A 25,771-nucleotide genomic window follows, 5' to 3' on the forward strand; every position below is an offset into this window, starting at 1 on the left:
TAGCTTTATGGCCCAGGATGTGATCTATCCTGGAGAAGGTTCCATGTGCACTTGAGAAGAAGGTGAAATTCATTGTTTTGGGATGAAATGTCCTATAGATATCAATTAGGTCTAACTGGTCTATTGTATCGTTTAAAGTTTGTGTTTCCTTGTTAATTTTCTGTTTAGTTGATCTATCCATAGGTGTGAGTGGGGTATTAAAGTCTCCCACTATTATTGTGTTATTGTTACTTTCTCCTTTCATACTTGTTAGCATTTGTCTTACATACTGCGGTGCTCCCGTGTTGGGTGCATATATATTTATAATTGTTATATCTTCTTCTTGGATTAATCCTTTGATCATTATGTAGTGACCATCTTTGTCTCTTTTCACAGTCTTTGTTTTAAAGTCTATTTTATCTGATATGAGTATTGCTACTCCTGCTTTTTTTTGGTCCCTATTTGCATGGAAAATCTTTTTCCAGCCCTTCACTTTCAGTCTGTATGTGTCCCCTGTTTTGAGGTGGGTCTCTTGTAGACAACATATGCAGGGGTCTTGTTTTTGTATCCATTCATCCAGTCTTTGTCTTTTGGTTAGGGCATTCAACCCATTTACGTTTAAGGTAATTACTGATAAGTATGATCCCTTTGCCATTTACTTTATTGTTTTGGGTTTGAATTTATACACCGTTTTTGTGTTTCCTGTCTAGAGAATATCCTTTAGTATTTGTTGGAGAGCTGGTTTGGTGGTGCAGAATTCTCTCAGCTTTTGCTTGTCTGAAAAGCTTTTGATTTCTCCTTCATACTTGAATGAGATCCTTGCTGGGTAGAATAATCTGGGCTGTAGGTTATTTTCTTTCATCACTTAAGTATGTCCTGCCATTCCCTCCTGGCTTGAAGAGTTTCTATTGAAAGATCAGCTGTTATCCTTATGGGAATCCCCTCATGTGTTATTTTTTTGTTTTTCCCTTGCTGCTTTTAATATTTGTTCTTTGTGTTTGATCTTTGTTAATTTGATTACTATGTGTCTTGGGGTGTTTCGCCTTGGGTTTATCCTGTTTGGGACTCTCTGGGTTTCTTGGACTTGGGTGATTATTTCCTTCCCCATTTTAGGGAAGTTTTCAACTATTATCTCCTCAAGTATTTTCTCCTGGTCTTTCTTTTTGTCTTCTTCTTCTGGGACCCCTATGATTCGAATGTTGTAGCATTTAATATTGTCCTGGAGGTCTCTGAGATTGTCCTCATTTCTTTTAATTCGTTTTTCTTTTATCCTCTCTGGTTCATTTATTTCTACCATTCTATCTTCTAATTCACTAATCCTATCTTCTGCCTCTGTTATTCTACTATTTGTTGCCTCCAGAGTGTTTTTAATTTCACTTATTGCATTATTCATTATATATTGACTCTTTTTTATGTCTTCTAAGTCCTTGTTAAACCTTTCTTGCATCTTCTCAATCCTTGCCTCCAGGCTATTTATCTGTGATTCCATTTTAATTTCAAGATTTTGGATCAATTTCACTATCATTATTCAGAATTCTTTATCAGGTAGATTCCCTATCTCTTCCTCTTTTGTTTGGTTTGGTGGGCATTTATCCTGTTCCTTTATCTGCTGGGTATTCCTCTGTCTCTTCATCTTGTTTAAATTGCTGAGTTTGGGGTGTCCTTTCTGTATTCTGGCAGTTTGTGGAGTTCTCTTTATTGTGGCGTTTCCTCACTGTGTGTGGGTTTGTACAGGTGGCTTGTCACGGTTTCCTGGTTAGGGAAGCTTGTGTCGATGTTCTGGTGGATGGAGCTGTATTTCTTCTCTCTGGAGTGTAATGAAATGTCCAGTAATGTGTTATGAGATGTCTATGCTTTTGGGGTGACTTTGGGCAGCCTGTATCTTGAAGCTCAGGGCTGTGTTCCTTTGTTGCTGGAGAATTTGCTTGGTATGTCTTGCCCTGGAACTTGTTGGCCCTTGTGTGATGCTTGATTTCAGTGTCGGTATGGAGGCGTTTGATGAGCTCCTGTCAATTAATGTTCCTTGAAGTCAGGAGTTCCCTGGAGTCAGGGTTTGGACTTAAGCCTCCTACTTCCAGTTATCGGTCTTATTTTTACAGTAGTTTCAAAACTTCTCCTTCTATACAGCACCATTGATAAAACATCTACGTTAAAGATGAAAAGTTTCTCTACTGTGAGGGTCACTCAGAGAAGTTCACAGCGTTACATGGAGAAGAGAAGTGGGAGGAGGGAGTTAGAGGTGACCCAAATGAGATGAGGTGGAATCAATAGTGGAGAGAGTGGGCTAGCCAGTAGTCACTTCCTTATGTGCACTCCACAACTGGACCATTCAGAGATGTTCACGTAGTTATACAGAGAAGAGAAGAAGGAGGCAGGAGACAGAGGTGGCCAGAAGGATAAAAGGGGGAAATGAAAAGGAGGGAGACAGATCCAGCCAGTAATCAGTTCCCTAAGTGTTCTCTACCATCTGGAACACACAGAAATTCACAGAGTTGGGTAGAGTAGAGAGGGGTTAGGGAGGAGATACAGGCGACCTGGAGGAGAAAACGGAGAGTCCAAAGGGAGAGAGAGCAGTCAAGCTAGTAATCTCGTTCCCTAGTGAAAAATGGGGCCTGAAGATTGGGTTCTTAAAGGTACAAAATTGGTAACAAATACATAAAAGCAAAAATTAAAAATCTAGAGTAGAGTTTGGAATTTCAAAAATGCGATGTTAATGAAAAGAAGAAGGAAAAGAAAGAGAGAAAAAACGAACAAAGAAAAACAAACAAGGTTGTGAAAATTATAAAGAAACTACAGGTACAAAATTGATAACTAATACCAAAAAGCAAAAATTAAAAATCTAGAGTAGAGTTTGGAATTTCAAAAATATAATGTTAAAAAAAAGAAGAAGAAGAAAAATAAAGAGAGAAAACAAACAAACAAAAACAATGTCGCAAAAATTATAAAGAAAATACAGGTACAAAATTGATATCAAATACCAAAAAGCATAAATTAAAAATTTTGAGTAGAGTTTGGAATTGCAGATATACGATGTTATATAAAAGAAGAAGAGAAAGAAACAGAAGGGAAAAAAAAGTCACAGAAATTATAAAAAAAAAACTATATGTACAAAATTGATAACATATACCAAAAGGCTAAAATTAAAAATCTAGAGTAGAGTTTGGAATTTCAAAATTACAATGTTAAAAAAAAGAAGAAGAAAAATAAAGAGAGAAAACAAACAAACCAACAAAAACAATGTCACAAAAATTATAAAGAAAATACAGGTACAAAATTGATATCAAATACCAAAAAGCATAAATTAAAAATCTTGAGTAGAGTTTGGAATTGCAGATATACAATGTTATACAAAAGAAGAAGAGAAAGAAACAGAGGGGAAAAAAAAGTCACAGAAATTATGAAAAAAACTATAGGTACAAAATTGATAACATATACCAAAAGGCTAAAATTAAAAATCTAGAGTAGAGTTTGGAATTTCAAAAATACAATGTTAAAGAAAAGAAGAAACAAAACAAAACAAAACACGGTCAAAATATTATAAAATATATATATGAAGTTTGCTGAAGGAAAAAAAAATAGGGTCCTCTTTTTTTTTTTTTGCAAAGTAATAGTTATAAAAGTGAAAATTAAAGGACAATAGAGGACTTAAAAAAATTTTTTTTTAAATTAAAAAAAAATGAAAGAAAGATTGATCGTAAAAAATAGTAAAAATATATCTAGGTCTTTCTCTGGTTTTGTTGTGAGTATTGTGGGTTCAGTTCATTTTTGGCTAGTTCCTTGGTCTGACATATTTCTCAAGATCTATAGGCCCCTTCCTATGTAGTTCGTAGTAACCACAGGGTTTTAATCTATGGCCTGTAGCTTCCAAGGCGTTTCCCTCTGTCATAGCTTCTTCTGTTTGCTGGTCTCTTCAGTGTCTGGTTTCCGCCCCGAACAAAGGGGACGGTGGAGGACACTATTTTTTTTTAAATTTTATTTAGGCTCACTTGTTCAGCCGCGCTGTGGGGAGGGAGGGAGGGATGCTGCAAACAGATAACACTGGCGTGCGCTCGCAGTGCCTCAGCCACACTGGGTCTGCCCCCGCTCACGGCGCGTGTAGCCTCTCTGCCCACACTGCTTGGGCTCTAGGTTGTTCTGCCAGGAACAATCAGAGGCCGGCCCTGGGCTGAGCTCCCAGGTCCAAGCCGCTCAGGTTCAGGCACTCGGGTAGTCCTCAGAGGCGCAGACTCCGTTGGGCCTGCGTTTTGTGCTCTTCCCAGATCCGAGCAGCTCAGGTGATGTGTTTGGCGGGCGCCAATGCTGCGACTTATCGCCTCCCCGCCACTTGGTTATCTGGGTGTAAAACCGGCGCACCTTCTCAGGCAGCTGTTGACCGTCCAGACCCCCAAGAAGTTTTAGTTAGCAAAGAAGCCTGCTTACAGTTTTATGGATAGTGTCTCTCTTGGGCTGCGATTGCCCCCTTACGGTTCTGGCTGCCTGTCACCGGAGGGGGAAGGTCTGCAACCGGCTATCTCTGTTCAGTCCTTTGTTCTGTGCACGGGCCTGGCGGTGTCTTAGGTTAGGGCTGGCTTTTCGCGTGGTAGATATCCCACAGTCTGGTTTGCTAGCCCGAATTATTTCGCTCAGATAGTGCTCAGGACATTTGGGCCAATTCTTACTCTAAGGGACACAGCCCGCGCCACGCTTCCCTGCCCAGCCCCCGCTTGCTAATGCCGTGTGCAGGCGTCTGCGCTGCTTCTCCGCTGGGGGAGTTACCGTAGGGCTCACAATCTGCGATTTTTAATTGTTTATTTATTTTTTTTCTCCCTTTTATGTTGCCCTCTGTGCTTCCAAAGCTCGGCACAAATTCAGCAGTGAGAAGGTTTCCTGGTGTTTGGAAACTTCTCTCTTTTTAAGACTCCCTTCCCGGGACGGAACTCCATCCCTCCCCCTTTTGCCTCTTTTTTTGTCTTTTATATTTTTTCCTACCTCCTTTCGAAGAGTTGGGTTGCTTTTCTGGGTGCCTGATGTCCTCTGCCGACATTCAGATGTTGTTTTGTGGAATTTACTCGACGTTTAAATGCTCATTTGATGAATTTGTGGGGGAGAAGGTGTTCTCCCCGTCCTACTCCTCCGCCATCTTGGCTCCTCCCTGGGAAAACTTTTAAAATGTACTAAGGTCAAGATTCCTGTGGAACATTCAAATGAAGTGAGATGTGTAATAGGTGTTGAGCATATGATCTAGAATTTCCACCTTTTTGTCAGTTGTGGATCATGACACAAAAGGCAAATGGGATTTTTCTTTACAGAAGCCAGTACGGTTAAAAAAGGATTTGGATGTAAAACTTTTCTTAAGGGTCTACGTAATCCAGTCTCCCATTCCATCTATGTATCAGATCAGATCAGATCAGTCACTCAGTCATGTCCGACTCTTTGCGACCCCATGAATCGCAGCATGCCAGGCCTCCCTGTCCATCACCAACTCTCCGAGTTCACTGAGACTCACGTCCATCGAGTCAGTGATGCCATCCAGCCATCTCATCCTCTGTTGTCCCCTTCTCCTCTTGCCCCCAATCCCTCCCAGCATCAGAGTCTTTTCCAATGAGTCAACTCTTTGCATGAGGTGGCCAAAGTACTGGAGTTTCAGCTTTAGCATCATTCCTTCCAAAGAAATCCCAGGGCTGATCTCCTTCAGAATGGACTGGTTGGATCTCCTTGCAGTCCAAGGGACTCTCAAGAGTCTTCTCCAACACCACAGTTCAAAAGCATCAATTCTTCGGTGCTCAGCCTTCTTCACAGTCCAACTCTCACATCCATACATGACCACAGGAAAAACCATAGCCTTGACTAGATGGACCTTTGTTGGCAAAGTAATGTCTCTGCTTTTGAATATGCTATCTAGGTTGGTCATAACTTTCCTTCCAAAGAGTAAGCGTCTTTTAATTTCATGGCTGCAGTCACCATCTACAGTGATTTTGGAGCCCAGAAAAATAAAGTCTGACACTGTTTCCAATGTTTCCCCATCTATTTCCCATGAAGTGATGGGACCGGATGCCATGATCTTCGTTTTCTGAACGTTGAGCTTTAAGCCAACTTGTTCACTCTCCACTTTCACTTTCATCAAGAGGCTTTTGAGTTCCTCTTCACTTTCTGCCATAAGGGTGGTGTCATCTGCATATCTGAGGTTATTGATATTTCTGTCGGCAATCTTGATTCCAGTTTGTGTTTCTTCCAGTCCAGCGTTTCTCATGATGTACTCTGCATATACGTTAAATAAACAGGGTGACAATATACAGCCTTGACGAACTCCTTTTCCTATTTGGAACCAGTCTGTTGTTCCATGTCCAGTTCTAACTGTTGCTTCCTGACCTGCATACAAATTTCTCAAGAGGCAGATCAGGTGGTCTGGTATTCCCATCTCTTGAAGAATTTTCCACAGTTTATTGTGATCCACACAGTCAAAGGCTTTGGCATAGTCAATAAAGCAGAAATAGATGCTTTTCTGGAACCCTCTTGCTTTTTCCATGACCCAGCGGATGTTGGCAATTTGATCTCTGGTTCCTCTGCCTTTTCTAAAACCAGCTTGAACATCAGGAAGTTCACGGTTCACATATTGCTGAAGCCTGGCTTGGAGAATTTTGAGCATTACTTTACTAGCATGTGAGATGAGTGCAATTGTGCGGTAGTTTGAGCATTCTTTGGCATTGTGTTTCTTTGGGACTGGAATGAAAACTGACCTTTTCCAGTCCTGTGGCCACTGCTGAGTTTTCCAAATGTGCTGGCATATTGAGTGCAGCACTTTCACAGCATCATCTTTCAGGATTTGGAATAGCTCAACTGGAATTTATCACCTCCACTAGCTTTGTTCATAGTAATGCTTCATAAGGCCCACTTGACTTCACATTCCAGGATGTCTGGCTCTAGGTCAGTGATCACACCATCGTGATTATCTGGGTCGTGAAGATCTTTTTTGTACAGTTCTTCTGTGTATTCTTGCCATCTCTTCTTAATATCTTCTGCTTCTGTTAGGTCCATACCATTTCTGTCCTTTATCGAGCTCATCTTTGCATGAAATGTTCCTTTGGTATCTCTGATTTTCTTGAAGAGATCCCTAGTCTTTCCCATTCTGTTGTTTTCCTCTATTTCTTTGCATTGATCACTGAAGAAGACTTTCTTATCTCTTCTTGCTATTCTTTGGAACTGTGCATTCAGATGTTTATATCTTTCCTTTTCTCCTTTACTTTTTGCTTCTCTTCTTTTCACAGCTATTTGTAAGGCCTCCCCAGACAGCCATTTTGCTTTTTTGCATTTCTTTTCTATGGGGATGGTCTTGATCCCTGTCTCCTGTACAATGTCACGAATCACATTCCATAGTTCATCAGGCACTCTATCTATCAGATCTAGGCCCTTAAATCTATTTCTCACTTCCACTGTATAATCATAAGGGATTTGATTTAGGTCATACCTGAATGGTCTAGTGGTTTTCCCTACTTTCTTCAATTCAAGTCTGAATTTGGCAATAAGGAGTTCGTGGAATCTATGTATAACATTTATCAAATAAGTTCTCATTAGAAGTTAGTTAGATAAATAAGTACATGATTACCTGTGACCACATCATCAAAACATCATAACATTCTCATAGATGTGTGTCGGTGACTCTGCACTAGACTGTGCAGCATAGCATTCAGACCGAAATTGGAGACTTAGTAGATGATGTGCAAGCATGGAACTCAGAATTGGACAAGAATTTTCTGTGCTCATTTGAAACTTGGCTCTGACTGTGGTTTCTCTGTCACAGATTTGGGAATGGAAGAGTGTTCCCACAGGAAAAGCCATGTGCGCTGACATGGAAACCAAAAGGAACCTTGGCTAGGCTCGGAGTCATTGCTATTTCAGGCACTTCCAGATGTCTGCTGTTGGAGTTTTAAGGGAAAGGGAATGACGTATGGCTTGTGGTGGGCCCACAGGGTGGAAGGAAAGGGAAAATCCTCTTTTAAGCCTTTCAGCGTTTTTAAAACCACCCCTCGATATGCTACTGAGAGGGATTGGATAAAGCTTTTAAAAATTGTGTTCTTCAATAGTACCTCCTCTTTCATTTACATGCTTCACTGCATAGGTAGAAATAGGCCAACTGAAGAAACCTTTGTGAAATAATCAGGATTCCAAAAAAAGGGACCTTACCCACTTTGGTTGTGATCTAATATTTATGTAGTGCCACCATTGAACATATACTGAATAATACATATGCCAGATGAGTTAGCTTCCCTGATAGCTATTGTGCTAACTTAACAAGCTCAGCAGATGTTTGCTACATATCTCCTTTCTCCTTTTATGTTGTTTTGAAGGTGGCTTTTAATCCCAGTACTGTAGTTATGAGTTAGAAAAAGAAGTCAGCTTGTAATGTTTATACATGTGAGAATGAGGCCCTTCGAGGATGGGGATGAGGCCCTTTGAAATCTTTTCAAAAGGAGTGTCTGGGGATCCTGGAGCCACTCTGAATCAATCCAGGGGTCCTGGGGCTTCAGTTTCTTTGTTTTCCTGGATAAATAAGACATTAGTATGATGCAAGACCTGGTAGGAAAAGAGAACATAGGAGAAGCAGTATAGCACAGTGATTAAGTAAACAGATTTAAAATTAGACCCAGTTCAGGTTCAGACTGTTGCTTACTAGCTGCGTGAACATGGACAAGTAACTTAACTTCTCTAAAACTCAGTTTCTTCATCAGCAAAGTAGATATAAAGCTATAGTGTCTTTTTGCAGGGGGGGAGTCATGGTAAATAATACCACATGTGTTGTCAACTCAGGTTGTGAGCTAACCAGAAATAAGACAAACAGACAGATGGAGGTCAACATGTCACGTTTATCATTGTTAAAGCTGGGATATTGAAGAATGTGCATCTTTTCATGGGCAAGTGAGCTTCAGAACAGACTGTCTTATCCACCTGTCCTAGACCAGGACAGGGTACCCCTCACAAGGACAGAACACAGAGGGTGATCTCAAAGGAGGAGGAAGAGTGGTGTCCCACCTTGTCCCCATTCCTCAGCCATGCTCTACTATCAGATGAGGTTCTCCTCCCTGGAGCTAGTATGAGGCAGTGGAGAGAGGCTGGGAGTGTTGTGCTCATGGGTCTTCTCTATGTGGAAAGTAACAAAACTAGAGGAAAATGATTGCCCCTAACAGGAGCCACTTCAAGAGGGTGCTTGTGAGGATTCTGTAAGATGAAGTATTCAGCAAACTCTAACTGCTCAATAAAGTTTATTTTTATTTATTTTAAAAAAGGATTTATTTATTTTATTTATTGTTTTTGGCTATATTTTGCCTTTGTTGTGGTGTGGGGGCTTCTCATTGTGGTGGCCTCTCTTGCTGGGGAGCTCTAGGCTCAGTAGTTTTGGCCCCTAGACTTAGTTGCTCCATGGCATGTGTAGTTTTCCCAGAGCAGGGATCAAATCCATGTCCCCTGCATGGGCAGACAATTCTTATCCACTGTGCCACCAGGGAAGTCCCTGCTCAGTCAAATTTATTGATTGATATTATTACTGCAATTATCCTCTCACTTCACAAAGCATAGAAGTTTTAAATTATTGCCAAAGAGATGAAATTGAAGAGAAAAAGGGGAAGTAGATGCATAGTAATACAGAAACAATGCCTCCAAACTAAGAGTGAAGAACACAGTGAATGAGAGGAGAGAAAGAGGAAGAATATTATAAGGGAAACAGCATCAAAATATGCCATGTTCTATGCATAGAGAGCAGTTACTTAATTGGCTTTGGAAGACAGTGATACCAACCCTGGCAGATACTTTTTGGGAAAGAGCATGTAGTTGTATGAATAAACATGCTCATTTGGGGATAATAATCTTGATGAATAGAGGGTTGTATATATTGGTTCCAATGTCATCTCATCTGCTCCTTGTTTTTGCTAAGTATGAGCTGAGACATGGCCTCTGTACCTTATGGAGAACAAATCTGACTGTGGCTTAGGTGACTGAAAGTGGAAACCTGCCATGAAACTTTGAGGAAGCACATTTAAGATTTCCCCCCAATATTAAGCAAGCTCTTAAAATTGTAAATCTAATGACACCATGAAGCGTGTTTTGATGTTTCAATCAATGGGCATTTCATGGTAATGGCTCCACAGCTGAGCAAGCCTATATTTGGTTAAAAATCTGATCTATTTAGAAGTCCCTGAATTTCAAGTAAACCAAGAGGCTGTCAGTCAGTGTGGCAGCTGAAACAATCACTCCATGAAACAAAACAATAGGGCTCATGTCAGAGCCATCTCCCAAGTTTGAGAATTAATGTCATTTTGTTATTCTTCTTAGAAGTCGATCTTTTTTCTTCACAGCATCTGTTAAACGGCTTTGTTTTTGGATTTTAGGGCTTGGCTCAATATTCTGTCCTCTTTTATGGCTATTACGACAATAAACGAACAATTGGATGGATGAATTTCAGACTGCCACTCTCCTATTTTCTCGTGGGGATCATGTGCATTGGATACAGTTTTCTGGTTGTCCTTAAAGCGTAAGTTTCATTGATCTCCTGGGAAGCAAGCAATGATTGTTGGAATCAAATGGGAAAGTTAATCTGGGAATTGGATTTTTTTTTTTTTCTGCTTCATGTCTAGAGAATGCAGAGTATATAAAAGATAAAATGTGGTTTTAATACCTGTACTAATGTTAGACTATTACATTTCCCACACAAAAGGATTAAAAATAAGGGCAAGCCTTTGATCATATCACTGGGTCAGAGTGATGGTTGTGTACCTATTCTGTGGTTAAGCATATTTTAAAATTGTGCTCTTTTGTATTTTAAGGTGTAAGTCAATGTTGCAAACAAGACAGGAAAACAGCTGCTGACCCCTCTTTTAGTGTGCAGAGAGGTTTGTGACTTGCAAGATCAGCTCAATAGGCAGAATCTGTTGTTCTCTGTTCATTAAAAAACAACACAAAAACCCCACCAAAAAAACAGAATAATCACTCATCCAAAAAATTTCAGCTGTGTAAGACAGCGCAAACAAATGGCCCTCAACGAGATCATCATGATCAACTGTGTAATCATATTTTATCTTGGAAGAGGATTTATTAGAGCATGGGAAAGAATTTCATTGGGGGAACTGATGAAACTGCAGCTTATTTTTTCCCCTTATTTGAAATATATTGTTAAAACCTCACTTGAAGACACTGCAGAAACCTCACACAGTCATTTAGGGTTATGAATAACCCAACTTTTAGCTAATTTTCTGAACCAGTTTAGCAGAAGTGTTGAAACATCTCAGTGAAGTCTCCCTTTTATTTAACTATGCACAAGGTAAACTGAGCTTTTGCTTCATTGCAGGGAAGACCTTTACTTGAAGGTCCAAGTCCTCTTCAGCAGGAGCTCTCTGGAGCAGTCTGAAACATGCTTTACATCCTGTCCCTGCCAAACTTATTGGTTCCTCCAGAAAAACTATCACGTTTAGATTTTTAAGCCCTTTCAGAACTTGAAAAAGGCCTTAATGGAGACCCTGTATCCAAAATCTTTATCTACTTGTCCAAGTGTAATCAGAGAGCCTAAGTATGTAAAATAACTGTCTACCTGCTAAAATAGTACCTCATTCCAAAAAATCTAACATATTTCTAGTCTTTTAGCCATTTAGATTTGGCAGGATTAAAGTCAGGGGTATCAGTTACATCACACAGGCCTTGTGAGTATCATTTCAAATTGGTCCTTTAGTCTCCATTTTCCCTGAGGAAGCATGTCTACGGATGTCCAATTCCTCAGCTTTTAGTGACTCTGCAGAGGCTATATACTCTAGTGGTCTCTTGAGCCATTCTGGTGGTGGTTTAGTCATTAAGTTGTGTCCAACTCTTAGGATCCCATGGACAGTAGCCTGCCACGCTCCTCTGTCCATGGGGTTCTCCAGGCAAGAATACTGGAGTGGGTTACCATAAGCCATTCTAAATGAATTCAAATACCAGCTCTAGCCCATTATAAAAGAACTTTGACAAATTGTTCAACTGCTCTGTTTTCCTGTTTCTGTGCTGTGCTTAGTCACTTAGTTGTTTAGTCATGTCTGACTCTTTGTGACTCCATGGACTGTAGCCTGCCAGGCTTCTCTGTCCATGGAGAGATGAATTCTTGTCTAGGCAAGAATACTGGAGTAGGTTCCCATGCCCTCCTCCAGGGGATCTTTCCAACCCTGGTATCAAACCCAGGTCTCCCACCTTGTAGGCAGATTCTTTACTGTCTGAGCCACCAGGGAAGCCCATGAATACCGGAGTGGGTAGCCTATCCCTTCTCCAGGGGATATTCCCAACCCAGGAATCAAACCAGGGTTTCTTCCATTGCAGGCGGATTCTTTAGCAGCTGAGCTACCATGGAAACTCTTTCCTATTTCTGATAGAGGTGTAATAATACCTTGATGTTAGGATGGCTATGAGGACAATATGAGTTAATACAGTCAAAGCACTTAGAACATGGCTAGCATATGCTAATTTAACTGTTTTATTAGGATTATAATTCATAGACTTACTGATAAACCAAACAAAGCCAGCATGATAGGAAGTGAGGCCATATGATAGCCCTCATAAGATAGTTATGCATGGTTATGTAGTTATACATGAATAGATTTGTACATTTATTATCATTTCTGGCAGATGGGTATAAAGCATCTAGAATAGCATTATGTAAAGAAATATAAGACAAGGGACATGTAATTTAAATATTCTGGCAGCTATCTTAAACAAATACATAGGTAGAATATATTTTAATAATATATTTTATTTAACTCTATATATCAAAACAGTTCCTTCAACATATAATCAATCTAAAATTATTATTGAGATATTTTCTGTCTTTTTTTGGTACTAAGTCTTTGAAACACCAGTTACATTTGAAGTGCTCAGTAACCACATATTGCTCATGGCAAACTCACTAGCTAGTGCAGCTTTCCAGGAAATGGAAGCTATTTCGAATTAACTCAAAGACACCATTTAGGATACCTGCAGGGCACCAGTTCCACATTTTGCCCTCAAAGTCATCCACGTTATACCACCTAAAGCAGCCTGATTTTGGTTCCTCCCTCTGGCAGGGGACCTTTGGTTGTTCACTATATGATTGGCAAGTGGTTTAAGTTCATTGGCCTTTATGGCAAGACAATTCCAAAGCCATTTATGACTCCTAGCTGCTCCTAGCCCTGGGGGCAGAGCTTGGTAGAAAAACAATTGGTGGGATATAAGTGATTGCACAGAATCCTTTATCATCTCTTCCCCTGTCCCCCACCAGTGCCAAACAAATACATTCTCGGAATAAACATGAGTGGCTTTATGGGATACATGCCTCAAATCAAGTGAAACTAAAATTGAGTACTTAAAATCAATCAGGCAACTGAGGGATTTTGTCCTCTTGCTCATACTGTTTATTGCAGAGTCCTCATCCATGAAAGGGAAGCAGATATCTGTTTTGATTAATTAATGGGGAAATTGGCTTCCCTGGTAGCTCAGTCAGTAAAGAATCTGCCTGCAGTGCAGGAGACCCGGGTTTGATCCCTGGGTTGGGAAGATCCCCTGGAGAAGGAAATGGCAAACCACTCCAGTATTCTTGCCTGGAGAATCCCTTGGACAGAGGACCCTGGTGGGCTACAGTCCATGGGATCACAAGAGTTGGACAAGACTTAGCAACTAAACCAACACCAATGGGGAAATTGGAAGGAAAATTAGATAGATATACAAGAAAGTACTTTGAAATTTTAAGATAGGATGGCTAACTTTGTTGACCTAGGACTCCATCGGCTTTAGCACTAAAAGTCTTTTGTCCTGGGTAATGACTCAGTCCCTGACAAAGCAAGATGGTTGGTCACTCATCCTTCCTCCACTCCTTCCTTCCTTGCAAATTATATGTTGAGATAGCTTGAGATACAGTTGTTACAAACTATAGCCCCCTTGAAAAAGGAAGAATTTTTGTTTAAGTATGTACACTTTATTTTTTTTCTGCAACCAAGGGATGGAGCTGTACATGAAACATTTTATAGCTATCAGGGCCATCTGAGTAAAAATGCGTTGTTAGTAGAGTTTGTCTTCAGTATCCTTCCTTATGCGTTTAGTATTCCACTCCCTTTCTTGACAATTCTCACATGCTAGATGTTCCCAGTTTGCCTGTCAAGCTTGAGCTCCCTTCTCCAGGAGGCTGACTACAGGTATAGAATCTTGCCAGTGATAAAGGTCCATGCAAAACCATCTGTCAAGTGATCAGTTTTACCTGAGGCTCTGCCCTTTGCTCAATGACTATGCACAAAAGGAATGATGGCATCTTAATCAAAAAAATAATTTTCTCCCTAGGTTAAATCATTAGGAATGTTTGATTTCAATACTTTTTGACCTACAGAAAGGCATCTTGTATGGTTCAACATATCTCATGGTGTCCTAGCTTGGGTACTAGACTGAAGTCAGAAAACCTAAGCTCTTGACCCATCCCTGTGGTTTACTTCTGAATTATGTCCAGGAAATCACTTCATAATTTTACCCTTCCGCTTCCTCATCTATAACAGAGAATAGTATCAACTACCTTGACCTCTCTTTAAGTTTTTGAGAAGGACAAATATGATAATACACACAAATACCATTTGCAGAGGGTAAAGTGGTAGACTGAGGTAAGTAATAATTATTTTTAGTTATTTTTCAAACACATGAGCCCATTTGAAACATATAAACCTCTGTAAGAGATAGGACTAACAGTGGTGGAATTTAGATGACCTGAGAGATGTCTGCCAAATTATAATGTCATCTTTATGTCCTCATTCTCCTTTCTTTTTTAATTCCATAACACTGTAAAAAACCAAAACCTTATAGGACCATTCTGTAATATATATCATATAAAATTTTAATTTTGCTATCTATGGTGGTAGGGGAAACAAAGAAGAGAAGTAAGTAGGACATAGATTTTTAACCACTGAAATAAACCTTTAAGTAAATGTATTTTAAATGGTCCAAGCAAATAAAAATATTTTAAACATAAATTATTAGAATATATGTAACCACTTGGCATTAAAGTTGTATAAAAATCTTGATTTTTGGTCAAGAGTTGTAGAGTATGGAAAACTTTCATGTATTCAGTGTAATCACTCTTTGGGAGGAGATTCTTAGAGGATTTGAAACCTATAAAGAAGTTTCCTGATCTGACCTGGGTTAATCTATTCCTAGGCTTTCAACTGTAAACCAACTAAAATTGTGTACAACCATTTTAGAGCCTGTACGTATTTTCTCCCTGGGTAAGGGCCCAGTGGTTTTCATCAGATTTCTAAAGAGATCCTTGTCCCATAAAAGGTTCAGGGTACAGTATATGACCCTAAGAAAACAGTTTAGGAAAACAAATAAAAAACTATTTTTACATAACCTGTAAATTAATTGATTGTTAAAACCATCAATGCTTAGTAGTTTTCTAATCTTGAAAGCCTAGAAATGAAGTTTAAAAAATTAAAACAAACCAAATTTTTTTTTTAAACAAACTTTTCTGGTTATTAGAACAAACTTAATTGAAAGTATATCTTTTAGATATTGCTTCTCCAATATCCCTAAAATTATGATGTCTTGCTATTCCCTAATCTCTCCCTTTCTGTTTGTATTCTGACTGCTGGATTAAACCTCCTGTTTGCATAGGATGACCAAAAATATTGGTGATGACGGAGGTGGTGATGATAACGCTTTCAACTTTAGCTGGAAGGTGTTCACTAGCTGGGACTACCTTATTGGCAACCCTGAAACAGCAGACAACAAATTCAATTCTATCACAATGAACTTTAAGGTAAAGATACCAACTTCAAGAGATTTTTCTTTTGGAATCATTCCAAATGGTATGTGTAGCAAAGTATCTTGACAATTAAAAGAAAGATTAACTCATCATTTCTTCCTACCAGGATCTGGGCAGGGTTCTGAATATGACTGGAAAATGATTGATGGCTTGTGGCAGCACTATTTCTCTCTAAATTTGGTAATAAAACGCCATTGGCTTGGAATAGCTAACCATTAGTAACCAGAATCAGATATTCTAAATAATAGAACAATGCTAACTTATTATTTCTAGGAATACATTAGCTCAATATTTAACATAACTCTAAAGTATTATTTTGTAATTGTTTTAAAAAGCCATACTAGAAGAGACTTTAGAATGAAGACTGTCTTAATATTAGATCAACCAGACTAACCAGACTTTGTAAGAATTCTTCCTTTTTTCTCTTACATTTTCTCACTTGCTGGCAATATTCACCTGGTTTGTGGAATCCCAGATTTAGTTTACATTTTCATTCCTCACATTCTAATGTTTGTGAAAATAATTCCTAAGTTCATGATATTTTTTGTAGATCAGATAATTTTTTTTTTCCTGTTTTCCTTGGATACAGGAAGCTATAATAGAAGAAAGAGCAGCCCAAGTGGAAGAAAACATCCACTTGATCAGATTCCTGAGGTTTCTTGCTAACTTCTTCGTGTTTCTAACACTTGGCGGGAGTGGATACCTCATCTTTTGGGCTGTGAAGCGATCCCAGGAATTTGCGCAGCAAGATCCTGACACCCTTGGGTGGTGGGAAAAAAATGAAGTTCGTCTCTGCATGCTTTTTATGTGCTTAGAATCTGACATTTAAGGTTTTGTGGGTTGTGTTTCAGTGCTGGAACATGAAATACAGCCACTTTTTACCTACCCCTGTCATCTTGCCCTGAGAGTGAACCAACCTTGGCACACAGTTCTTTATTCCAGCCTTATTTCCAAATCTGTCTAATGTGTGTCTGTTTCTTACTTTGTGACATTAGGTAGAGTTGGAAGAGAGATTAGAACACATACATTCCAACCAGTGTGTTTTATAGACAGAGGTAATGAATCTCAGGTTAGGTGATGTGTCACAGAACCATGGAGAGCAATGAGAGTTAAAATTTAAGAATTTTGATTTCAAGCCGAACACTCTTTCTATGACCCTATGTTACACTCTCTGTAGATCCTGCTTCTGTCTTTGAAAGATCCAGCTGTTGCCTGAATTCTTTGAAGTGGGGATGATAAAGCCCTGGGTTCTTATATTAATCTCATTGGAAACATTCAGATTGCCTCCTGTACTTTGGGCAAGACTGGGCCTCTCTCTAGCAGCCTAACTACTCCACCTCCTTGTCCCCCTACCCTATTACCTCCCCCTCCAAAAGCTAGTTAAATGAGGAAGGCCAGATCTTTGCCAGAAATTAAATATTATCATTGTGATTAGTCTTCAGGGTATCTGCCCATTTAGCAGGTCCAAAGAAAAGAGGTCAGAAATAGACATTTAGAATCAGGAGATCATTGGTCATGTGTTGTTTCTTGGGACTGTTCCCTTTCATAAAATGTTCCATAATATAATCTGACATCATTTTGAACTGGGGTTCTCAAAAAATATGAAGATTTAAGCAGTGGGAAGTATAGATTTACAGTACTGAAACTTCTGCAAAGCTTTATAGGCCAAACAGATTAAGAAAGTATTCATAAGCATAGAATTTCCTAGAAAAATCTTGGACAGAAAAGGGTATAACACACTTAAAACAGAAGGTTCCAAACAAAAACATTCTAGGTATTTCAGAAGCAATAATGCTGAAGATGGGAGACCATACATTTAAGAGACTATGAAGACATAGATATTTCATGCAATTCCTGTAAAATAGAGTCATTAGGTAGGGTCTTATGTATTAAAAACTAAGGGGGAACCTCACAGGATTACTAAGTTTGCTTTTAAGATTATCTTTTGCAGTTAGAATACCATTTATAGGCAAAATTATCATACCACTTTGGTTTGTGGTTCATATTGATTATGTTTTTGTATCAAGGAACCACAAAAAAGAATGAGTAATTGATTATAATTAAAACAGTCACTCTTTATAAGAACTTGTTTAATATCCATCTTCAGTTCAGTTCAGTTCAGTTTCTCAGTCATGTCCAACCCTTCATGACCCCATGGACTGCAGCACGCCAGGTTTCCCTGTCTATCACCAACTCCCGAAGCTTGCTCAAACCCATGTCCATTGAGTTGGTGATGCCACCAACCATCTCATTCTCTGTCATCTCCTTTTCCTTCTGCCTTCAATCTTTCCCAGCATCGGGGTCTTTTCAAATGAGTCAGTTCTTTGCATCAGGTGGCCCAAGTACTGGAGTTTCAGCTTCAACATCAGACCTTCTGATGAATATTCAAGACTGATTTAGGATGGACTGGTTGGATCTCCTTGCAGTCCAAGGGACTCTCAAGAGTCTTCTCCAACACCACAGTTTAAAACCATCAATTCTTTGGCACTCAGCTTTCTTTATAGTCCAACTCTCACATCCATACAACACTACTGGAAAAACCATAGCTTTGACTAGATGGACCCTTGTTGGCAAAGTAATGTCTCTGCTTTTTAATATGCTGTCTAGGTTGGTCATAGCTTTTCTTCCAAGGAGCAAGCGTCTTTTAATTTCATTCAGTCCAGTTCAATTCAGTCACTCAGTCGTGTCCGACTCTTTGTAACCCCACGAACCGCAGCACACCAGGCCTCCCTGTCCATCACCAACTCCAGGAGATTATCCAAACTCATGTCCATTGAGTCGATGATGCCATCCAATCATCTCATCCTCTGTCGTCCCATTCTCTCCTGCCTTCAATCTTTCCCAACATCAGGGTCTTTTCAAATTAGTCAGTCTTTGCATCAGGTGGCCAAAACATTGGAGTTTCAGCTTCAATATCAGTCCTTCCAATGAACACCCAGGACTGATTTCCTTTAGGATGGACTGGTTGGATCTCCTGCAGTCCCAGGGACTCTCAAGAGTCTTCTCCAACACCATAGTTCAAAAGCATCAATTCTTTGGTGCTCAGCTTTCTTTTATAGTCCAACTCTCACATCCATACATGACTACTGGGAAAACCATAGCCTTGACTAGATGGACCTTCGTTGACAAAGTAATATCTTTGCTTTTGAATATGCTGTCTAGGTTGGTCATAACTTTCCTTCCAAGGAGTAAGTGTCTTTTAATTTCATGGCTGCAATCACCATCTGCAGTGATTTTGGAGCCCCCAAAAATAAAGTCAGCCACTGTTTCCACTGTTTCCCCATCTATTTGCCATGAAGTGTTGGGACCGGATGCCATGATCTTAGTTTTCTGAATGTTGAGCTTTAAGCCAACTTTTCCACTCTCCTCTTTCACTTTCAAGAGGCTCTTTAGTTCCTCTTTGCTTTCTGTCATAAGGGTGGTGTCATCTGCATATCTGAGGTTATTAATATTTCTCCCGGCAGTCTTGATTCCAGTTTGTGCTTCATCCAGCCCAGATGGATTAAAAAACATCCATTTTAGGGGACCCCTGATTCTAGGGGCCATCAAAGGTAATAATGCAGATTCATGAAAAACTTTACAAATTTGATGAAACAATTCAAACTTACCTTAGACAGCATAGGCTCTGCCAAGTTTTTACTTTAGGCTGAAATTATATTATGCTGAGTTTATATACATCATGCTGACTTTTAGCTCCTGCTAGTCATACTTATATAATGTTCTTAGTGAAAAGCAAAGAAAAATATTGATAATTATTTTCTAAATATAGCCTGGTAGTTCTAATCATTCAAAACATGGAGTCCACCAGGGGAGATGGGAACTCACAGTAGTGACAATTTGAGCCAGATATTCAGGCAAAGAAATTGTCAGTGCCAACTGGAACCTTTTTTAAAATTTATTTAAAGGTTTTTCTCCCCTATTATAAATGTGGCACATGCTTAATTTACCCTAATAATATATTCATAAGTGTGTCAATCAATCTGGAGATATGGACCACAAATTTCCAGCTTGTCATATTTTCATTCTCTCTCTCTTTCATACTTTTCTTAGTTTTGGCATTATAAGTCAGTCCTTCATTTCTTAAACTTTTCTGCCTTGGCTTTGATGATATTATGCCATGTATTCTCCTTTTGTATTTTCTGAACGTCCTCTCTGTTTTCTTTGATAAAATCTATTCCATTTTCTTTCTTTTTTCTTTCTTTTTGCCCCTAACAGTTTGCGTTCCCCCTAACTCAGTAGACCTGAGCCCATCTCAAGGAATTCATCCATTCTAGTTGATTAAACTAGCCTATATGTTGATGATTGTCAAATTAGTATTTCCTATTTGAACCCATTCCTCAAGCAGACAATTTTTCATTTCCTTTGGAAATCTTGTTGTGAAGTGCAGAATTGGTACCATGTAGACCAACGTATTATCTGCATAAAAAGTAATGTAAATCACATCCCTCATATGCTAGGAAACAGACTATTATTACTGGCATGTCCACAAACTCGTGCACATGTACATCTTAAAAGTGTGAGCTGAATATGGTCCCTATCGTATTAAGATCAAATTTTTAAAATGCATGAAATAATTTTTAGTCTTATAGAATATCAAAGGAATCTAGTTGGAATCTTGCAAATTTGGAAGAAAACAATAATAATTTTTAAACACCATCAACTTGGTTCACCTCTTGTGTCTTCTTGTAGATGAACATGGTCATGTCCCTCCTGGGGATGTTCTGTCCAACACTATTTGACTTATTTGCTGAATTGGAAGACTACCATCCACTCATCGCTCTGAAATGGCTACTGGGACGCATTTTTGCTCTTCTTTTAGGCAACCTGTATGTATTTATTCTTGCCCTGATGGATGAGATTAACAACAAGGTAAATCTTGTGTCTGGATTGTCCTTGCCATCAGCACATTGTTACATTCCCAGTCTCAAGATTGCCAGAAATGCCTTTGAAATCTGTTTCAGTTTTGTTTCCAATACTCTCCTTTCTAGATTGAAGAGGAGAAGCTAGTAAAGGCCAATATTACCCTATGGGAAGCCAACATGATCAAGGCCTACAATGCTTCCCTTGCTGGAAATACCACTGGGCCACCCTTTTTTGTGCACCCTGCAGATGTACCTCGAGGACCCTGCTGGGAAACAATGGTGGGGCAGGTAATGTCACACACAGGAGTGCATAACAATTATTGGATTAAAAAGGAGCAGAGTAGAAATTTCTTCTGTAAGTGTGACCTGGTTTATATTGCTTATTAATGAAAATTGCTAAGACTTACTGACTGCTCACCATATGCTGGCTGTGAATTTCACATATATTAACTCCTGCAGTCCTCACAAGCATCCATTCAGGTGAGTAGTACATTTACACCCCTTTTCAGTTCAGTTCAGTTGCTCAGTCGTGTCTGACTCTTTGCGACCCCGTGAACTAGAGCACTCCAGGCCTCCCTGTCCACCACCAACTCCTGGAGTCCACCCAAGCCTGTGTCCATTGAGTCAGTGATGCCATCCAACCATCTCATCCTCTCTCGTCCCCTTCTCCTCCTGCCTTCAATCTTTCCCAGCATCAGGGTCTTTTCAAATGAGTCAGCTCTTCGCGTCAGGTGGCCAAAGTATTGGAGTTTCAGCTTCAACATCAGTCCTTCCAATGAACACCCAGGACTGATTTCCTTTAGGATGGACTGGTTGGATCTCCTTGCAGTCCAAGGGACTCTCAAGAGTCTTCTCCAACACCACAGTTTGGTAGCATATAAAGGAAGGATGTTTTAAAATGGCCTGAGGAAATATTTTCTATATATATTATAATAAAGCACCCAGATTTAGCACCCAGGCCCAAGCAAATATTTAAATGGCACTCTAGTTAGTGTTACCTGTTTTCTATAAAAGAAGAGAAAAAGTTCATTTGGGAGCATACACTAAAGTTTATTTCAATAATGTTGAGATGTCAAATAATTGCCCCTTAAGCATGGAAGGAAATGCTATTTTAGGTTCGTTGTTCTCAGATGACTGTGTAGATGACCCCAGTCCAAGACTAATGGTATTTTAGCAGATAAAAGAAATAGTGTTTTCTATGGCTTTCTGTTCAATAAAGGGAAACCAAACCAAACAAAAACAAAAACCTTCTTCAGGTCTCTTATATCTATACAAATCCAATTTATATTTTGAAATGCCTTTACTTTTATCTCATTAGAATTGACATTCCTAATGTGCATTTCATAAACTGACTTTGGACTATGGTGAACAGACATTTAAAGACATGTCACAGTGCTTCTGGCTGTCAGACAACAGCTCAGTTTCAGTAGTAATGTAATCTTTGGGAAATTATTTGAATATATCTTTTTTTAGTTTTTAATTATTCATATTATTATTTGTATACATTTTGTATGATAAACGGAAAATTGAAAATTAGCTTTAGTTTTATAAAACTAATTTAAACAAATATAGATATGATGTCCTTAGCTTCAGATACTCATCTGACTTAAGCAACTCATCTGTGATTTCAACTGTGGAAAAAAAATAAGGAAAATGTGTATAATGCTAGACAGACATCATTGAGAACCAAGTCTGAAGAGTATAAATAAGGACTCTACTTTATTTTTAAGCTTTCAGGGACCAGATAGGCCTTCCTTTTCCAGTTACATGTTATTAAATTCTCAGTTTTCAGACATCCGTGTTTTATACATGTGTACAGGACCATACAATGTATGAAATAATAAATGAAAGGAAAACTGCCTGCACTTGGTAGAGAGTAATTTGTGATACATAGTGTGGTAGACAGAATAAAAGCTATTCCAAAATGTCCATGTTCTAATTCCTGGAAATTGTGAATATGTTACCTTACATAGCAAAATGGACTTTACCAATGTGAGTAAGCTAAATATCTGGGGATAGGAAAAGTATCCCGGATTATATAGGTGAGCCTAACAAAATCACAACATGCTTATACATGGGAGGCAAGAGTGAGAAAAACTGGACGTGACAGTGGAAACAGAGGTTGGAGTGATGCTCTTTAAAAAGTGAAGGAAGGGGGCCATGAGCCTGTTTTTATTGAGTCTTTTTTTTATCACTTCTAGGCTGTCCCCTAAATCTTCAGCAAAAGTTAAGAGAAATGAGAAAAAAAAAAAAAAAAGTAGTTTTCACAGACTCAAAGAGTTTGAGACATTCTCTTAATGGACATCCCAGAATGCAGACTGGCATGAGGGCTAAGAAAAGTATTCTTTACCAAGAAAACACCTGAATTAAACAGGATTAATAGAACTAACTGTAAAGAATAAGGTGGAAGCTGCTCACTTCTGAAGAGGAAGCAGCAATTAATTAGACATGAATGTCAATGCAATCTAGAAAACATGTTTCTGATTATTCAGAAAACTAAGATCATGCCATCTGGTCACATCACTTCATGGGAAATAGATGGGGAAACAGTGGAAACAGTGAGAGACTTTATTTTGGGGGGCTCCAAAATCACTGCAGATGGTGACTGCAGCCATGAAATTAGAAGACACTTGCTCCTTGGAAGAAAAATTATGACCAGCCTGGACAGTGTATTAAAAAGCAGAGACATTACTTTGCCAACAAAGGTCCATTTAGTCTAGGTTATGGTTTTTCCAGTAGTCATGTATGGATGTGAGAGTTGGACTATAAAAAAAGCTGAGTGCCAAAGAATTGATGCTTTTGAACTGTGGTGTTGGAGAAGGCTGCTGAGAGTCCCTTGGACTGCAAGGAGATCCAACCAGTCCATTCTGAAGGAGATCAGCCCTGAATATTCATCAGAAGGTCTGATGTTGAAGCTGAAACTCCAATACTTTGGCCACCTCATGCGAAGAACTGACTCATGTGAAAAGACCCTGGTTCTGGGAAAGATTGAATTGGGAGGAGAAGGGGATGACAGAGGATGAGATGGTTGTGTGGCATCACCGACTCGATGGACATGAGTTTGACTAAACTCCGGGAGTTGGTGATGGACGGGGAGGTAGGCATGCTGTAGTCCATTGAGTTTCGAAGAGTCGGACATGACTGAGTGACTGAACTGAATTTATAACATTTACAATTTTATAGTGTCAATAAAGCACTACAAGAATGCAGTGCATGCCATCTGAGAAGGCTGCATGGACTTTAAAGTACAGAATTCAGTGGTTTTTAGTAAATGTTTATGTTGTTAACGGAGTACGTCAAGGCTGTATATTGTCACCCTGCTTATTTAACTTATATGCAGAGTACATCATGAGAAATGCTGGGCTGGAAGAAGCACAAGCTGGAATCAAGATTGCCAGGAGAAATATCAATAACCTCAGATATGCAGATGACACCACCCTTATGGCAGAAAGTGAAGAGGAACTCAAAAGCCTCTTGATGAAAGTGAAAGTGGAGAGTGAAAAAGTTGGCTTAAAGCTCAACATTCAGAAAACGAAGATCATGGCATTTGGTCCCATCACTTTATGGGAAATAGATGGGGAAACAGTGGAAACAGTGTCAGACTTTATATTTTTGGGCTCCAAAATCACTGCAGATGGTGACTGCAGCTATGAAATTAAAAGACGCTTACTCCTTGGAAGAAAAGTTATGACTAACCTAGATAGCATATTGAAAAGCAGAGACATTACTTTGCCAACAAATGTTCGTCTAGTCAAGGCTATGGTTTTTTCCCTGTGGTCATGTATGGATGTGAGAGTTGGACTGTGAAGAAAGCTGAGCACCGAAGAATTGATGCTTTTGAACTGTGGTGTTGGAGAAGACTCTTGAGAGTCCCTTGGACTGCAGGGAGATCCAACCAGTCCATTCTAGGAGAGATCAGTCCTGGGTGTTCATGGGGAACACATGTATACCTGTGGCAGATTCATTTTGATATATGGCAAAACCAATACAATATTGTAAAGTTAAATTAAATAAAATTTAAAAAAAAAGAAAACAAAACAAACAAACAAAAAAACCAGCTTGAACATCTGGAAAAAAAAAGACTGATGCCAAAGCTGAAACTCCAATACTTTGGCCACCTCATGCGAAGAGTTGACTGATTGGAAAAGACCATGATGCTGGGAGGGATTAGGGGCAGGAGGAGAAGGGGATGACAGAGGATGAGATGGCTGGATGGTATCACTGACTCGATGGACATGAGTCTGAGTGAACTCCGGGAGTTGGTGATGGACAGGGAGGCCTGGTGTGCTGCGATTCATGGGGTCGCAAAGAGTCGGACACGACTGAGCGACTAAACTGAACTGATGTTGTTAATCACAATAGCATTTGTTTTTTAAGAGCTCACAGTATTTTTTTGTGTTGACACCCATTTTTATTTCTCCTTGAGTGTTATTAAATTGTTTCCAGTTTTGATCTGGGATAAACAATGCTTTCATAATTATATGTATAGATTGACACTTGCCATAAGATACATTTCTAGATGTGGATTTTCTTGATCAAATTCCACACACTTACAATGGGATGGATCTTCACAAAAGTCCTGCCCCCACCACTCCAAATGATGCACCAGTTTAATTTCCCCATCAGTTTATGGCAGTGCCTGTTTTACCATACTCTCATCAATATGGAAGAGCATGGGTTTTAAAATATTTATCACTGTGTAAATAACAACTGTATTTTTATAAGGAATTAAATCCTTTTTTATTTTTATAAGGAATTAAGTACTTTTGAATGTTTTAATTAACTGTATATTTTCTTATTTTTTATATGTGCCATTTGCCATTCTTTTCCTTATTGAATTGCCCATCTATTGCACTGATTTGTAGAAGTTTTTAATGTGTTAGAAAAACTAGTCTTCTATCATATATGCCACAAGTACTTTTTACAAGCTTGTCTTTTAATTTTATAAATAGCGCTGCTTGTCAGATTAAACTGCTAAATTTCTGTGTTGTCAGTATTTTCCTGTTTTGTGTTCTTGTATCAGGCTTATAAAAGTTTCTCAATAAAAAGACTTTTGATCCAGTGGTTTGAGCACAGGAAATAATTATTTTTAAACTAATAAAATAGGGGTGAAACACTTTTAACTGGCTCCATATGCTTAACTAGTTTACCATTAGTTGCAGTTTCA

General features: G+C 39.1%; 1 protein-coding gene across 1 annotated transcript in view; it reads left to right on the forward strand.

The window, feature by feature from the left end:
• Window positions 1-25,771, forward strand: part of TMC1 (transmembrane channel like 1) — a 141,936-nt gene that overhangs the window by 86,894 nt on the left and 29,271 nt on the right. Inside the window, exons 9-13 of the mRNA XM_055578311.1 lie at window positions 10,338-10,480; window positions 15,592-15,736; window positions 16,332-16,526; window positions 20,432-20,611; window positions 20,731-20,892. Of these exons, the coding sequence (XP_055434286.1) occupies window positions 10,338-10,480; window positions 15,592-15,736; window positions 16,332-16,526; window positions 20,432-20,611; window positions 20,731-20,892 (825 nt within the window). The remainder of the gene's footprint in view (window positions 1-10,337; window positions 10,481-15,591; window positions 15,737-16,331; window positions 16,527-20,431; window positions 20,612-20,730; window positions 20,893-25,771) is intronic.

Source organism: Bubalus kerabau, chromosome 4 (assembly GCF_029407905.1).
Source record: "Bubalus kerabau isolate K-KA32 ecotype Philippines breed swamp buffalo chromosome 4, PCC_UOA_SB_1v2, whole genome shotgun sequence".
Lineage (NCBI taxonomy): Eukaryota > Metazoa > Chordata > Mammalia > Artiodactyla > Bovidae > Bubalus > Bubalus kerabau.